Source organism: Durio zibethinus, chromosome 7 (genome assembly GCF_047325235.1).
Source record: "Durio zibethinus cultivar Kanyao isolate XHJ-2024 chromosome 7, ASM4732523v1, whole genome shotgun sequence".
Classification (NCBI taxonomy): Eukaryota; Viridiplantae; Streptophyta; class Magnoliopsida; order Malvales; family Malvaceae; genus Durio; species Durio zibethinus.
In genome coordinates this window covers 22,234,187-22,250,897 of record NC_143168.1, presented here as the reverse complement: position 1 = coordinate 22,250,897, position 16,711 = coordinate 22,234,187, and the positions used below count along the sequence as shown (strand labels likewise).

The following is a 16,711-nucleotide window of genomic DNA, read 5'->3' as shown; positions in this document are numbered from 1 at the left end:
AGGCGACCTAACTCATAGCGTTTTTAACCTGTGTTCGCTCGCCTCCAGCTTTTAACTCCAGTTGAGTTGAGTTGTGAGTCGAGTTGCCAAGTTGCGTCTTGGAGCCACCTTTTCTGTCTCTAGCCAAGCCAAATAGTTTCATTTTTTTGTATTTCTTATTTTTTTTGTATTATTTATGTGTTTGTTTTTTTTAGGGGCATTTTTTTGCATGATTAAGTTTAAAGAACATAAATTTTTTTTAAGAATAAGCATTAATTATCCAATGATGAAATTTTTAAAAATTTTCAAATGGTAAATTTCTATAAAATTTATAGGTAAGAAATTTTATTTAAATTTATCCGAAATGGTGAAATAATTTAGATAAATTTTAATAAAAATAATTAATATTTATTTTCAAACAAAAAAAATATTAAAATTTTGAAAAAATATTAATTACCCAAGGTTGAGATCTTAAGAAATTTTAAATAGTAAATTTTTTTAAAAATTTTTAGGTGAGAAATTTCTCTAAATTTATCCCAAATTGTGAAATTATTTAGAGGAAATTTCAATAAAAATAATTATATTCTTTTTCAAATAAAATTTTAGTTGAAAATATTTGACAATAATCCAAGAATGAGAATCTTAAAAATTTTAAATGATAAATTCTTAAGAAATCTCTAGATGAGAAATTTCTTTAAATTTGTCTTAAATGGTGAAATAATTTAAATGAAATTTTTAAAAAAATAATTGTCATATTATTTTCTTTCTAAAAAAAAGAGAAATAAAAAAATTTTCTAAATAGGCCCAAATAGTGAAAAATTTAGAAATTTAAAATGAAAAAATATTTTTAATTTGATCCAAATGGTGAAATAATTAGATGTATTTTTTATAAAAAAACCAAAAAATAAAACTAAAAAGAAAATTTTTTTTGACGACGAAATTTCTTCAAGAAAACAAATGAGATTCTTGAATACTCTCGATGTGAGAAAATATTTTTAAGAATGTAATCAGATTGATAGAGAAATCTTAAGAATTATTTTCAATATTTCAATATAAATTTTAAAACTATTAGAATCAAGACCTTAAGATAAATTTAAAATTAAATGGTACCATTATTTGGCTGAGCATGTGGGGATGCTATAACATTCCACATATGTAACCAAACTTTCGAATCTTATTTTGGTTTGTAAACCTGAATTTATTTTTTTAGGGACTCTTAATTAAACTTAGAAGTTCCTTAAAAGAATGATTTATTAGGTGGTTAATCACACCTAGTTAAAAAATATTGGTATTAATTCAATTTGTTAAATTTAACTATAAATTTACGAATCTATATGTTATGACATGGAATAGTAAAAATTTAAAAAAATAACAAAAAATAGAATTTTATTATAATTTTTTATTAATTAATGTAAAAAAAGTTATTATTAAAAAAAATCATAAATTTAAAATTAATAAAAAATTAATTTTACTATTTTTATTTTTTTATAAATTTAAAATTCCTATTGTTTTAAATAAATATAGTTTTGATATTGATTATTAAAATTTTATAATAACTCTAATTAAACTGAAATGGAAAATTGTCTCTTCATCTTTTAATCATGATAGGTTTTTTTGGTTAATATATTAGATTTTGATAAAATTATGTAATATTAATTAATATTATTTGTACAACTTTTAAGAGTTTTAATTTTTAGATGTTGATCAAATTTGATAGTTCATTCATCATTTCTCGTAACGTTAAGAGATGAAATGTTTAATTAGAGTTTTATAAAATTTTATTCTTTTTTTAAGATCAAAATAATAAAATTAATTTTTTTAATTAATTTTAAAATTTATGATTTTTTTAATAATAATTTTTTTTCATTAAACTAATTAATAAAAATTCTAATAATTTTTCTAAAATTTTCACTATTTCACTTTCTGAAAATAAATTTTTGAAATATCATATAAGTTTTCAAAAAACCAAAACTTACCGGAAATGAATATTAAAAAATTTGTTAGAAAATATAATTAAATAATTTTACTAACAAAAAAAAAAAATGGAGTGTGAAAAGAAAAAATAGGTTTTCGCTCCCCTCAATTAATTATTTTAAGGTGAAAATAAAATCATTTTATCATAATTGAAAAATACTTTATATTTCAATTTTAACTAAAACAATCGACTTTTATGTCCCATTCACTGAACCATCCCTCTCAAGTCTCCTCTCCGAAGGAACGATAGACTCAATTTGATCGTAAAATACTATCTAATGCACCTCATCAAGCAGTTGGCTAAAAAAAGCCTAAAACTTTTTAAAGTGATTATGAAGGAATATAAAATACAGTACAAAGAACAGGGAGATGGAAGTAGTGTGAGACAGTCTGGCTAGCATGACAAGGCAAGATGCCTGTATGAGTTCCAAGGCAATAAATCAAGAATTTGATATCACCAATTAATCATGCCACATGCTTATTGCAATTGCAAAAAAATAAAAATAAAAAACGATATCCCTTATTCTTTTTGGTCATAAATAAAACCGTGTTCTTTTACTATTCATTACTCTAGGATTCAGTTTTAAATTAAATTTCTGATAAGTGGGTTCAGGCCAGAAATATTTATGGTCCTGATCTGAGCTCTGTTTTGTAATTGAAACCTGTTTTTTCTCTGATGCTTTTTAGGTTTGTGTAATGTGGAGAATGTGGGGGTTGATAAAGGCACTGTGGTTGACTACCAATTTCTTGAATTATGTTTGGTTTTCCCCAAAATTTACTTCATGCAACAATTAATCCATAACCAATTCTTCCATCTTTAAGCCAAACATGTTTTAACTAAACATTTCCAATATTTGGCAAACTCATCTTTCTTCCAGGGTATATATCCATGTTCTAGGGAAGGTGCTGTAGTATATAATCCTGGCACTTGGTTGCAATTGCCAATACAATTTCTTCATCTAACAGTTAAAAATTAAGTTAGAGAGATTTCTTACATCAATAAAAGCCAAAATAATTATATATATGATAATTTATATATTCGTATTATATAATTTTATGTCAAATATATATAAAATATAAAAATTATCATGTTATAATTCATGTTTATATGTCAAAAATATAAATTTTTTACTTTCACCAAATCTACATACAATTTTTTTAAATTTTAAATGATATCGATTTCATATTTTTTTTGTTGTGTTATTATATCATGTTTAAAATTCATAAGTCTATATATAATCAAAAGAATTTGTTGGACTTATGGAAGAGCTATATTTTCTTTTTCAAGTACCAAATTGAGGTAACGAGCAGTAAAAAACTATTGATTTTACAAATTTCTTAGCCCTTGTTCGAAGTATGATGGTTCAATAATGATATATTGATATTCATTTGAGATTTGAATTGAAGTCTTGTAATTTTACAAGAGAAGTGAAAGATTGCCTTGGTTGTAGGGCATGTTGGGTGGCTTTTCAGCAAGCTATAGAGGGTCCAGAAGTTTGGAGGTTCAAAGAATAATTGAATACTAAAAGGCGGCTTGGCAATAAGGCATCTTGAATAATTCTATGCTTTTTAAATTCTAATCATTCATCTTCTGATAATGCAAATTTTGATCTACTATTTGAAACCTCAAGGTGTCTTTCAAGAAAAAAAAATAATGCAATTAGTTCTAAGCTGGAACTGATAACAGTGTCACCAGTCATATAATAATGGAGCGAGCTGAATTTAAAAAATGAGAAGTTCACTATTGGAGTTAAGTGCAAGTGGAACTCACTAGGCCTAGCAGCGAAGCAAAGAGAAAAGAAAAATAAAAAATGAAAAGAAAGGCGCCAAAGGTAACAGACTGAACCATGGAAGTGGGGTCACAGCTTAAAGCAGACAGGACTACAGAAAGCCAAAGTTTACCAGACCCAGAAAGCGAAAGCTTTCATTACAGTCTGTTCTTATGTGACTTAACATGTTTTTATTTGTAACATAAACTTTTCATTCCATTATTTATCCAAATCTGATAAATAAAAGCCTGTTTGCATTACAAACTGAATTATGGGGAATAAAGGGTTCTTCTCTCTTCTGCAGGATTCCTTTTTTTCTTTTTCTTTTTCTTTTCCATATCCAGCTATATCTTCTTTCTCTTTTTGTTTTTGGTCACAAGCTATAGCGTCTCTTTAAGACTCTCTTAAGGGGAAAAAAAGAACAGTGACAAAGTTATAGAAAGAAAAAGAAACTTGTTTGTGGGTACTCTTTTTTATTTTTTTTTTCCTTGAGAAAGAAAATCTGAAATGTCGGTTTGTGGGATTTACAGGACAGCTTTGGTGTGAAACATCTGGCTGTTACAAGTTTCTTTGAAGAAACCCGTGTCACATGCTTGTCTTGGCTTGCATCATCAAGAAACTGACACCGGTTTTAGAAAAAAATTTCTCCTTCTGTCAGTAGGATTTAGAGGTGTCCCTGAGTGATTGTATGGTTGATAAGTTTTTTGGGTTGTTTTTGTTATAGTGGTGGTCAAAAGAGTTAGAGGACAGTTCTGGAAAGAAACAAGAAACCAACTGAAGTGGGGTTTTGGTTGGGGGGGGGGGGGGGGGGTTTGTGTGTGAACAGGTGAAGTGTGAAATGCAAGTGAAAGTCCATAATCTTAATTTGGTTTAAGGTCACTTTGAAAGGTGATGTTCTATTTTTGGAGAGCTTTCTTTGAGGGATTTTGGCAGAAAATTTCTTTTTTTGAAGTCACAATTATTGATTCTTAAGTTGGTCTTAATAGTAAAAAGTCTCAAGTGCTCTCCAGCAAGAAATTCCTGGTCCAAACTTGTCTGCGTCTACCTTTTCAGGAGTACTAAGAAGAAAGAGATGTAGTTTTGCAGGGCACACCAGTTGAGCTGGGGTCTGTTTAATCCGTTCTCTCAAGAGGTAAGCTTTCTAAATCTTTGAAACAAGTTATAGTGCTAAGAACATTGTATTAAAAATGTGTTATACAATAATAAATTCAGTCAAAACTTCTCATAAGGAGCAATAGGCCTCTATAAATAATAAATTTTACGAACTATATTTGATTTTGTTGAGTGTCTCTTTAGTGCTAAATATCTCTATTAAAAATATAATTTTATGCCAAATTTGAAAGCCTCAATTTTGTATCTATTTGAGTTTATTTCTTTTGCCAATGTTATGACTATGGTAATGTTTGCAGAGTTTCAAACTACAACACCCTTTCTGCTGTTTCTGCAAATGTGGAAAACAAATTACAAGCTTGCTACCTATTTTGAGTTGATGGTATCTCTGCAGCTTATGCTCATTTTCTAGTCCTTCAAAGCTGCTCAGTGCTTTTCCCCTAATGCTGGCTCTGTATATGGTTCCAATGGCTAAAGGATTCAGGCATCAGGCATGCTTAGTTCTTGCTATCATTTTACTTTTAATCAATCAGTCAGAGCAACTACAATCCTCCCAGACTCATACCCTTTTAAGACTTCAACTGCTTTTGAATTATCCAGATATTTTAAGTAGCTGGAATAGCACCATAAACTTCTGCAATGCTGAACCTACATCCCAAGTAACCGTGGTATGCTATGAAGAAAGCATAACTCAGCTGCATATAATTGGAAATAAAGGAAGTCCTTCGTTACCTAGAAACTTTTCCGTGGATTCCTTTGTCACAACACTTGTTAAGCTTCCAAACTTGAAAGTCCTTACATTGGTTTCTCTTGGTTTATGGGGGCCATTGCCTGGTAAAATTGCACGTTTATCCTCATTGGAAATACTTAACATGACCTCAAATTTACTATATGGAGCCATCCCTCATGAGCTTTCATCTGTAACGAGCCTTCAAACACTCATACTTGATGATAACATGTTCTCTGGTCGGCTACCTGAATGGCTAGGTTTATTTCCAGTTCTGGCTGTTCTGAGTTTGAGGAAAAATTTGTTCAATGGCTCTTTGCCTGATTCTTTTAGCAGTTTGGAGAACCTTAGAGTTCTTGCACTTTCACATAACCACTTTTTTGGAGAAGTGCCTGATTTTAGCAGTTTGACAAATCTTCAAGAGCTTGATCTAGAAGATAATGCTTTTGGACCTCAGTTTCCTCAGCTTGGCAACAAGTTGGTTCGCCTTGTATTGGGAAAGAACAGGTTTAGGTCTGGCCTTGCATCTGAATTGAGCTCCTATTACCAACTTCAATGGCTGGACCTGTCATTCAATAGATTTGTTGGGCCATTTCCTCCATCATTGTTATCCCTACCTTCCATTACTTATTTGAATATTGCAGACAACAAACTCACTGGGATGCTTTCTGAAAATACATCTTGCAATGCAGAACTTGAATTTGCAGATTTATCCTCAAATCTTTTGACTGGACACTTGCCTAGATGTCTTTCAGATTCTAAAGACAGAGTTTTCCTCTATGCTCGAAATTGCCTGGCAACTGCAAAGGAAAATCAACATCCCCTTTCCTTCTGCCGCAATGAAGCCTTAGCTGTGGGAATCTTACCTCATCATAAGAAGACCAAACCTTCTAAAGTAACTCTTGCCTTGGGCATAACTGGAGGAATTATTGGTGGAATAGTACTTCTTGGTCTCATTTTCATATTTGTTAGGAGGTTGAATGCAAATAAGACAATCAATAAACCTACTACAAGATTGATTGCAGAGAAAGCATCAACTGCATACACATCAAAGTTACTATCCAATGCAAGTAAGGCTCCTTTCTGTCTCTCTTTCTCTAGTTACAGATAATGATTCCAAATAGACTTGATTAACTAAGAATACTTTCTTAGGCTCAAGTTCAAATATGGTTTAACAAAAAACTCCAGTTGAATGTGAAATTGTTAGATTCCACAACCCTATGAGCATCTCATTTGTTGGTTAGTACAAATGCATAGAGAACAAAAAATAAATATAAAATAAATGTGTCCTACCATAGCTGTCATTACTTGCAAATCTGACCATATGACTTTTGGCTACTTGAAGGGTATATATCTCAAACAATGAAGCTGGGTGCACTCGGACTTCCGGCTTTTCGAACATTTTCGTTGGAAGAACTTGAGAATGCTACAAACAACTTTGACACAACTGCTTTCATGGGTGAAGGTTCTCAAGGGCAGGTAGTTAATATGGTTAATATATACCTGATACTTTTGCCTTGCAGCAGTGTAGTTTACTCCCATGATTTTTTTTCAACCATGAGCTTCTTGAAGCTCTATTTCACAACCATGATAGGTTTTCTTACTATGCTTCCTCTAATAACAGACTTTTCTGGCTGGTTGATTCCATATAACTCATTTTCAGCCTTTTGGTTTTGCGAATTAAAATTGGTTTCAATAGCCTTTGTCCTTTGCTTCTTGTTTCTTGATCAAGCCTTCTTCCTTTTGTTACTTTCTTATTACCTTGTTCGAGTATAAAACCAGTTAAAAGTGGAATGATTCTCTAACACGGTACCAAAGTTTGTTTAAACCGGTGGTCTGATTTTCAAATCCCAGTAGCCTTGTCATTGGTTAAACTAATTTCAACACATGATACTAAGTGAGCCTGTGCTTCAACAATTTGCAACGGCATAATGTGCTTTCATGTAAATTGTCCAAACCATCTACTAGCTTTAGTGACCATTTATTGAGTCTTTTCTGGTCGTGTTATTTTTATCTGCATCCAAAATAAGGGAAAGTTTCCTATGTAAAATCCTTTAAACCTTTGCTTTTTATGATTTCAGATGTATAGAGGTCAGCTGAAAGATGGCACCTTTGTGGCCATTAGATGCCTGAAAATGAAGAAAAGACACAGCACTCAAAGCTTTATGCACCATGTAGAGCTGATTTCTAAATTGAGATATCGCCATTTAGTCAGTGCTCTTGGGCATTGCTTTGAGTGCTACCTGGATGATTCAACTGTCAGCAGAATATTTCTCATCTTTGAATACGTACCAAATGGCACTCTGAGGAGCTGGATATCTGGTAATCTGAAACTCTATGTTAAATTTTTTCTGGAATGAGGATTTTGAGGCCACACTATATGAACCCTTCTTCTCTGCATCTTAGGGTGACTAGACACATTAATTATTCTCTAGAGGAAAAGTGCATTTTGTCAGTTCTATGACTAGAAGAGTTCTTTGCCTCACCTTTTGATCATTCGAGTGGATCATTTAAAGTATGAAACAAAAGGAAAAATGGTTATGACAATGAGTGACTGCTTTGTTCAGATTGTTTCGCTGTTGTTCATCTACATGACATTGGTATCCAATCTGTTTCATGTTATGGTGACATAAAAGCACCATTTCATTTTCCTGTCCTCCATCCTGACAGACCTGAATGTTTATTTTATCATCTTTAGTTTGGATGGCATGTTATCTCTGACATTCTGGTTAACAGAAGGACATGCCAGACGATCACTTACATGGGCACAACGCATATCAGCTGCAATAGGGATAGCAAAGGGCATCCAATTTTTGCACACAGGGATTGTGCCTGGTGTGTACTCAAATAAATTGAAGATAACTGATATTTTGATGGACCAGAACCTTGTTGCAAAAATTAGCAGTTACAACCTTCCCTTATTAGCGGAGAGTGCAGGAAAGGTATGAACAAATTATGTAGGAACTTTTTGCTTCCTTGAAGTGGACGTTGCGAGATAATATTTAGCACTACTCATTCTTGCAGGTAGGTCATGGAACTTCTGTTCTACCCAAGGATCCAAGTAATAGTGCAAGGTTTGTAATGACATCTTGGATGATACTGATATTACAGTTATAGTTCGAACAGATATTGCTCAAGTAAGATGTTCATGATGCTTTTTAGCACGTAAACGGCAAGTGACTGCATATCACCCTAATTGTATTTATCTGTATATGATTTCTTTAAAGGTAATATTCATGTGAGCAAGATCTATAAATTTTACTTGTATGAGAAGTAAGGACTTCCATTGATCTGAAATCTTATTCTCCATACAATCATTCTTCTTTTGGGATAGCTAATTTATTCATTCCCTTGAAGTTCATCCCCTCTGAGTTTAAGTCAGTGTCAATAATGGGAGGATCTAAAGTATGATAATTCATTAAACTGTTGGCTTTGGCTTCTGTAACTTGACAGGGTAAGTTATGAAGATAAGGCTGATGTCTATGATTTTGGAGTGATTTTACTAGAAATGATTCTGGGGAAGCCATCAAAATCCAGGAATGAAGTCCAAATCCTTAAAAATGAGGTAAATCATAGTCTTACTTTGTGATAATTGTGAGTTCCAATTCTCATTCCCATTTTCTTTCATTTCTAATCACAAAACACAAAAGACAAACATTTTCATGACAGACAACAAAAACTTTGAACTTAAGATATGAACTTAGAACGCATACAAGTTGGTTGCCATCAACAGATACATGTGTTTTACTTTTATTGGCCCCTTCATAAAGAGGTCAGCCAATGTTTTGTAATATTCGTCCAAGGTATCAGCAAGAGGAAGAAAACATATTTTTACTTCTTTTTCTGTATTTTTCCCCGAAATGCTAGCACAGGAAGAGACACTTATTTTCTTACCTTGTCAATTGTCTGGACTTGGTCTAGGAACTTGTACTACCATGATGTGATGGTTTTTGCATCTTCTGTGTCATTTTTATGTTTCTAGAAGAACTAGGTTTCACGTTGGTTGATCGATATCATGAATAATATACATGGTTACTAGACAACGTTACTTGATAACTAAGAAGCAACAGGGCTTCCTATAAAAAGAATGTTGTGTTACCTCTTCAGACTGTACAAAGCAGCTCATGTACAAATCTGTAATTCATTATCCTTTAATCCTGTGCAGTTACGAGCAATTATGGCAACCGATGATGGCACTAGAAGAAGCATAGCTGATCCAGCGGTTCAGACATCTTGCTCGGATCAGTCCTTAAAGACAATGATGGAAATTTGTGTGAGATGTCTACAACAGGACCCTGCAGAGAGACCTTCTGTTGAGGATGTGCTGTGGAACTTGCAGTTTGCTGCTCAAGTTCAGGATGCATGGCGGGTAGATTCCCAGAGCAGTGATGGATCTCCAGGCTCTCCTTCCCAGCCTCCACACCTTCGTGTTTCCTTCCGTTAGTAAAAAATACTTTCAGGTATTTCTACTTCTTATCAAATTTGTTTTCAGGTTGTTGAACTAGTTTGTTGCAGTGATTTAGAGTGTCAATGTCAACTGAAATTTCTAATTTACATTTAACAAATGAAAACCACAAGTTGTTTATGATACAACTATCAGTAATTTTGTTTTCCATCCTATCATTTTTAGAGTAAAAACACCAAGAATGTCTTTCATGAAAGTCGAATCTGGGGTCTTTCATGATGTCCTTTACTTTCTGTGCAGGATATGCATGGCAGTCACAAGTGTAAGACACTAGGGATATGTACCCCTTTGTTTGGAAGGATGGAGAAGAGTAAGGTAGGGAAAACTTTTAATCCAATGGTTATGTATAAAACAGGAAGTTATGAAACTTAACTATAACATTATTTCCACCATGTCCCTCGACTATCTTTCCTACCAAGCAAAGCCTCGGGAAAGTTATTTTTTCTGCTGCTGCTGCTGCTACATTCTTCATGCCAAGCTATCTAAGCTCCCCAAAAGGTGTTATCATCATTTCCTTACACTCAAGTCATCCCTATTTCTCCTCTTGTGATTATCGGAGTTAGTAATATAGTAGCTTGACAAAGTTGGAAATTTCAGAACCAAATTGTCTATACTGGTTTTCTGAGAAATACAGAAACCTGTTCTTTTTTTTTTTTTTTTTTTTTTGTCATACTGTCGTCTCGATTTCTTTTTTCTTATAATCCATAATTACACTTACAATTACCATCTGAACAACAAAAAGGAATTGCTGCCAGGCCTTATTAATTATGCGATGTTCAAGTCGTCAACTAATGCTATATTATATGATTCTCTGTATTCTTTTAATCCTCATCACTTTGTTTGGTTACTGCCAGGGAATCTTAGGTGGCTGTGATTTTATATCACTGAAGCCAGCAAATTACATCCAAAATGTTGAAAATGTTTTATCACTCAAGAAAAGTGATCTCCTCGTTTATTTTAGAACAAATTTACCCTTGTAATGGTGCTGAATAAAACATGTTTGTTTACAAATTTTTAGTTTTTATAAGTTTATATTTATTTTTTTATACATTCAGCTTTAAGTGGTATTTGGCACTTAAAAATCACAATAATCAACAAATAGTTATTAGATCATCACATTTGATAAAAACTCGATGATCTTATATGTATGTGACAATACATGTGATAGTAATTTTAAATCATCTAAAGTGATTATTTCATGTTTTGAAAGATGATTTGATTTTCATCTAAAATGATAAAAACTTTTATTACTGAAATAAAATAAATTATAAAATTAATTATAATCAATACTCAATATTACTCATTTAATATAAAAATTAAAAACTCGCGTTCTCTTAAAATTATAATAATTTTATATTATAAAATTTTACCTTTTTAAAATAATATTTATTGTACTAAATTCACAAATAATTTATACGATCTTTTTAATTTTCTTTAATATATTTTAGAAACAATTTTCTTTAAAATTATACATACTATATATAAGAATATAATATATATATATATATATATATATAGTATAAGATTATATAAATAGAAATATATTTGTGCATGGTAGAAGAGAAACTGCAGGACACATATATGTCCATATATTAATGAAGTCAGAAGTTTATTAATTTGCAAGAAAAAGGAAAAAATAAAGGAAAGGAAAAAAAATCCTAAGGTTTTATCTGCTGTGAATAATTTGATTGGCGAAAATGGCCGGAATCTGGCTATCTTGTTCATCATCTTCTTCATCATTGCATGGTTCAGAGAGCTGAAGACGGTCCATGCTCTGAGAAGAAGGTGCAGTAGTTTCAGCCACAAGGTCAAAATTGGAGGTAAAGTTGCTGATGTTTATGAGATTATTGGAAGCTGAGGAATTGTTTGAATATGCTGGCTGCAGCAAAGCAATACGTTGTTCATGTTGTTGTTGTTGCTGCTGCTGTTGCTGTGAGCTTTCAAGTGCATTTACCATGGCAATTCGACTGTTGATCAGTTGGTTTTGCACCAGTGCTAGCTCAGCCTGCAGAGATGCAACCTGCCAAAAAAAAAAAAAAGAAAATCACACCAATTTTCTATCAACTTTAAGCATGAAATTAATCACCAAAAAATAGAATAAAATCTGATCCAAAGAGATTTTAGATTCAAGTCGTAATACTCTTTATATACATATTTATTCTCACATATAATAAAAATAAGGATTTAAAAATTACGTACTTTTAGCAATAGGAAAGAATATTTTAGCAAAATTTTTTTATCAGATTTAACAATATTTTACTACAAGAAATTATTGGAGCAATCTTTTGGTGTTAGATATAGTAAAGAAACTTAAACATTACCCTATTGATAATTAAAGGACGTATAACTTTACATCTTGTTAACTGTTAAATTCATATTGTCTGGTCTAGGCAAGGCAGAAAATACAATATTTGAGAGAATTCGGGATTTAATTAAATTAAACCGGTTCATGCATTTATTTTTAAAAAATAACATATAATATATTTAAAATTTAAATTTCAATATTTGTAATTTATTTTTATCTCTAAACTGCAATCTCTTATTTATATATATATATATATATATATATATATAAAATATAATACGTGATAGTATTTTTTTTCTAAGGTAATTAAATTAATTATACATTTGTTTTTTGTCAAGCTAAATCAGCACAATACTAAAACAATGAGAAAAACGTGAAGGCTCGGTGTCCATTGGTTCCTTTTTCAAACAGTATGCGACTTAAAGAAGATGTTGCCAGCAAGAAAACAACTTAGCCAACATCATTTAATTGGTTTCCATTTAAAAAGCCAACAAAAAAAAGGAAGAAAACTAAATACGGTAGTGCATGTGTAATTAACCTGTTGTTGTAAAGAAAGTATGGTTGAGACACAACCATAAACCGGGTCCGATAGCCTGGCCTGAGCTTCATACGATATTGTGACCACAGCATCATGTCTCTGGTTCACCGGGATGTGAAGCAAGAGCTTTGAAACGTTACTAGCACCGAAAACCTTGTGCACGGCAGCAAACCTGGCTGCACCCTGGTCTGAACCAAAGTGGGGTGCAAAAATGCACCCACTAATACACTTCCGCCTCAAGAACTTGCATGCCCCACATGGTGCTGCTGGGACCGGTGCAAGTTCCGCCACCACTGGCTCAGCCTCGACCGGCATGGTGGCACGCTTGCTGGTTCCCTTCCTACGAGTTTCAGACACGCCATGGCATTGTGGCTCGGCCATTGAGGGATATTAGGGTCACGGTTGAAGAGAAAGCAAATGAGAAAGGTGGTGAGTTTGGTTGCTTATATGTGAAAAAAATGGAAGAAGTGCACGTTTGTCTCGTGAATAGGGTTGCCAAGAGGAATGTGGTAACCTTAATTTTCTGTCTTTTTTTTTTTTTTGTTAAAAAAAACTTTATAATATAAAAATTAAATAGAGAAAGAGAGCAGGGGCGTTATGGTTGGTGGTTGGTGGTTGGAAGGGAAGGGAGTGAAATGGGAAGAGCATGGGTGGTGTGAGGGGCACGTGCAAAGGGAGTAACTCTGTTTGATATAGGATTTGGGGTTTGGTTAATTATTAGTTTAATCAAGATGTCAGATATGAGATTATATGTAAAAAAAAAAAAAGGGGGCAAAGAAAATGAGAAGTTTCACGTATGAGAGTTGAAGAGGGTTGTCTTTATGGGAGGGCACAAAATTTGTGCTGCCTGTGGCGTGTGGGACTTGTAGCCAGCTATCAAACGTTCATGGATGTCATGCCATGGATGAAGTTTCAGCATCTAGTCCCCTTTCTTGTTGTGATGGTTATATTTCTGCTAGTACTCATTGCCAAACATAAGAAAATTCCATGTCTAAATGGAACCGGAAACAATTTTCCCTGTTAACTTGTACCATCAACCAAGCTACAAGAAAAAGTTACATCATTGAACAGACAAATTCTTGTTGAATTCAAAAGAAGAGTAAGAGAGCAGAAAGAAAATTTTCTTTGACAAAGGAATTTTGACAAGAATGCAAACAGTTAGCAGATAGAGAAGAAAATCTACAGATTGTTGGTCTTCATGCACACCTAACAAACTAGGTGATTTATGCTGTCAGAAGGAATGAAACTTTAATTTTGAGTAAAGAGGTAAAAGCTTTTAAGTAATGAATTCTAATGGGTAAATATTCAAAAGTTCAATTTGTAATGCTCTCCTTGTACCAAAAAACGAAGGATATCTAGCATGGTTCTCTTGAAGAGACATGACAGAAAATTAGCACACAAATCAGGCTTACTTGATCGCCTTATCTCATAGCTATACATTTAGAAAATAAATTTATATTTTATGAAAATCACCAGTCAATTGTGGAGCAATCCCTTTAGTAACAGCTTATGTGCTTTCAAGTATGTTCTGAACGTAAATATTTCAAGCCCTGAGGCCTGACCCAAAATTCACCGTAGCTAAAGGTAAGCTCCTCATCTTCTTTTACGTCTTTTGAAGCAAAGAAAAAAAGACATGGCAAGAAAGCTCCTGAGCTTCTCACAAGTATTGTTGATAGATTACCACCATCACAAGAATGGTTAATTTTGCGACCAACATTTCCAACTCTTGTGGCATCTATATTAATCCTCAAGCATGCCTTCCCAGATGGAAGATGGTCTCTCACAACTGGAAGAGCAGAAGAAAAGTGACCGTTTGAAACAGGTTCATCACAGATTTGTTGCCTCCTAGCTTCTTTGGATGTTAAAAGCTCACCTATCCAAGCAAATTGTAAAATAGAATAGCATTTAAGGACTAACCTCCAGAGATACAAATTATGCACCAGCTGTGCAGAAATGAGGAATAATAGAAGCAATTACTTCCATCCAAAATATGTCTCAAAACAATTCCTTCCAGACAGCACGTTCTTCTAATGCTGGGGGACAATGAATGATGTGCACAAAGAACAAAACCAAATAGGTATGATGGAGAGGAGGGTGGGGAAGAATCATGATTAACGGTAAGACGAAGATGGCATTGTATTTACCAGAGGAAAGACACATTAAGGTTTACAAGTTACAATAGTAAGAACCACAAAGCAAGAAGAAGAAGACTGGTAACAACCAGAAAGCCGAAATGGGATGATGGCAAGGCAAACCATCAGCCTGCTCAGTAAGGAGTGACAGCCACCACTTTGCTAAAGATGCCAAGTTGTTATGCATTGGTGACATGAAGCAAAACAGCAAAGGAAAATGGTAGGAAGAAACAGAAAGCTAGTTGGAATGTTGAATTGCTAGAGCAGAAATATTATCTAGCCTGCGTCATTAATTTGTGATGGTGCTGTCTCCATCTTATGTACATACATATCTTCAAAACTTATTTCATTTTCCATATGCTTTGCACAAGTCATCATAATCTTTTCTAGTTATGGAATTCCTCTGGCAATAAGCCCTGACCAGACTCATGCTTCTCATTTCTTAAACATAGCGCAGTCTTTTAAGAATCATCAATTAGTGTAACCAAAAAACCCAATACCAGCTACAAATCTACTGAAAAGGCAACTAAATTCACCTAAGACACTAAAAACAATACAATCTCCAAAACATTTCATATTAAAAGATTCATTTTGGAGTAAAAGGAATACATATAATAAAGAATAAAAAAGAAAAGCTAAAATTTGAAATTAAGTACCTGCATACTCAGACGAATTACCCCCTCTGAATCCATTGAGCAGCATATAAGCCCCACCCTTTTCTTACGTCTCTTCCAATCATCAACTGAACTCGTGTTCATCTGGCTCAGCGGACTCCCACACCGCAAACCACAACGGCAACTGGGTCCACATTCACTCATTATCCCATTCCCCACCCCCTCGGCCCCCCTTCAACTCCAGGCATGGACATCCAATCACATTATATTCACTCACCTTTTCACACCTCTCACACCCGACTCGTCCACCACACTCACCCGACTTGCCCCAAGTCGGGTCATCAGCACAACCCATTTCAGCATTAGACGAGTTCGACCCGGAAGGATCTGACTGTGCGACGATTTAGGACAGAGTGAGTTGGATCCCCAAAAATGGCGCTTTAAAGAAGAAGAAGAAGAAGGAATGATTTGAGAAGGGGCACAGATGAAGTAGGCATATGGGTATTGATTGACCGTTTCGTGAAATAGGATGGGAAAGTTTTCAAAGGACCTGGGAGCATCGAGGGAACGGTGGAGAGTGATGGAATGGGCTACTTGGTAAAGGTTTGCAGGTAACGGAGATTGTAGCTAGTCCTTGAGAGGTTAGCCGTGGAAAGATCAAGGTTGCGCACTGAAAGAAAGGGTGGTTCAAGCGTCGGGTTTGTGGGTCTGGTTCGTTTTGATGGGACTTTTCGGCCGCTGTTGGTGGCGGCAACATGAACCGAACTAGTTTGGTTTGGTCTAGAAAGTTGGAGCTGCTAGTTTTGAGATGAGTTTCGAATAAAACAAATGGTTACAATTGGATAATTTGTTTCGACCTCAGTTTCTTTTTCTTTACCTTATGATTCTAAATGATTCTTAAATCGAATCAATGCCAAGCATTCAAATTTAATAGTCGACAATTACCAAGAAAGATAACAAAAGGAAAGCAGCTGCGAAATCTTATTGGACTAATTTCTTGGAGGAAGTTACAACAAATTAAAAGGTTTTATATTCCAATGAATCTGGAACCAAAAATTACGAACTAAGGGAAAGAGGAGAACGATTTACAACAACATA

At 33.7% G+C, this 16,711-nt stretch overlaps 2 protein-coding genes and 1 pseudogene across 3 annotated transcripts; 1 reads left to right on the top strand and 2 right to left on the bottom strand.

Moving 5' to 3' along the window:
- Positions 1–3,988: 3,988 nt before the first annotated feature.
- Positions 3,989–10,676, top strand: LOC111277013 (putative inactive leucine-rich repeat receptor-like protein kinase At3g03770). Its single transcript, XM_022863100.2, has 9 exons — positions 3,989–4,854; positions 5,132–6,629; positions 6,905–7,038; positions 7,641–7,881; positions 8,296–8,501; positions 8,584–8,633; positions 9,013–9,124; positions 9,725–10,019; positions 10,265–10,676. Exons 2-8 carry the CDS (start codon positions 5,276–5,278, stop codon positions 10,001–10,003), a joined length of 2,376 nt encoding a protein of 791 aa, XP_022718835.2. The 5' UTR covers positions 3,989–4,854; positions 5,132–5,275; the 3' UTR covers positions 10,004–10,019; positions 10,265–10,676.
- Positions 10,677–11,579: 903 nt separating this feature from the next.
- Positions 11,580–15,792, bottom strand: LOC111277011 (uncharacterized). Of its 2 annotated transcripts, XM_089763863.1 has the most exons (3): positions 15,656–15,792; positions 12,868–13,909; positions 11,580–12,044 (listed from the first exon to the last, which is right to left on the bottom strand). In XM_089763863.1, the coding sequence occupies exons 2-3, from the start codon at positions 13,246–13,248 to the stop codon at positions 11,691–11,693; spliced, it is 735 nt and encodes a 244-aa protein (XP_089619989.1). In that variant the 5' UTR covers positions 13,249–13,909; positions 15,656–15,792; the 3' UTR covers positions 11,580–11,690. The 2 variants fall into 2 exon arrangements, with proteins under 2 accessions (XP_089619989.1, XP_022718834.1); XM_022863099.2 differs by lacking the exon at positions 15,656–15,792 and having other exon boundaries at positions 12,868–14,301.
- On the bottom strand, positions 14,309–16,441 carry LOC111277012 (histone-lysine N-methyltransferase SUVR3-like; annotated as a pseudogene).
- Between the last annotated feature and the right edge of the window lie 270 nt (positions 16,442–16,711).

What these genes read in the sequence shown, in the direction of transcription:
- LOC111277011 (XM_089763863.1), bottom strand. Translation starts at nt 13,248, where the DNA reads ATGGCCGAGCCACAATGCCATGGCGTGTCTGAAACTCGTAGGAAGGGA. An exon ending in TACTTTCTTTACAACAACAG is followed by an intron (nt 12,045 to 12,867) that starts GTTAATTACACA and finishes TTTTTTTGGCAG; the next exon opens with GTTGCATCTCTGCAGGCTGA.
- LOC111277013 (XM_022863100.2), top strand. Translation starts at nt 5,276, where the DNA reads ATGCTGGCTCTGTATATGGTTCCAATGGCTAAAGGATTCAGGCATCAG. An exon ending in GTGAAGGTTCTCAAGGGCAG is followed by an intron (nt 7,039 to 7,640) that starts GTAGTTAATATG and finishes TTATGATTTCAG; the next exon opens with ATGTATAGAGGTCAGCTGAA. An exon ending in TCTGAGGAGCTGGATATCTG is followed by an intron (nt 7,882 to 8,295) that starts GTAATCTGAAAC and finishes TCTGGTTAACAG; the next exon opens with AAGGACATGCCAGACGATCA.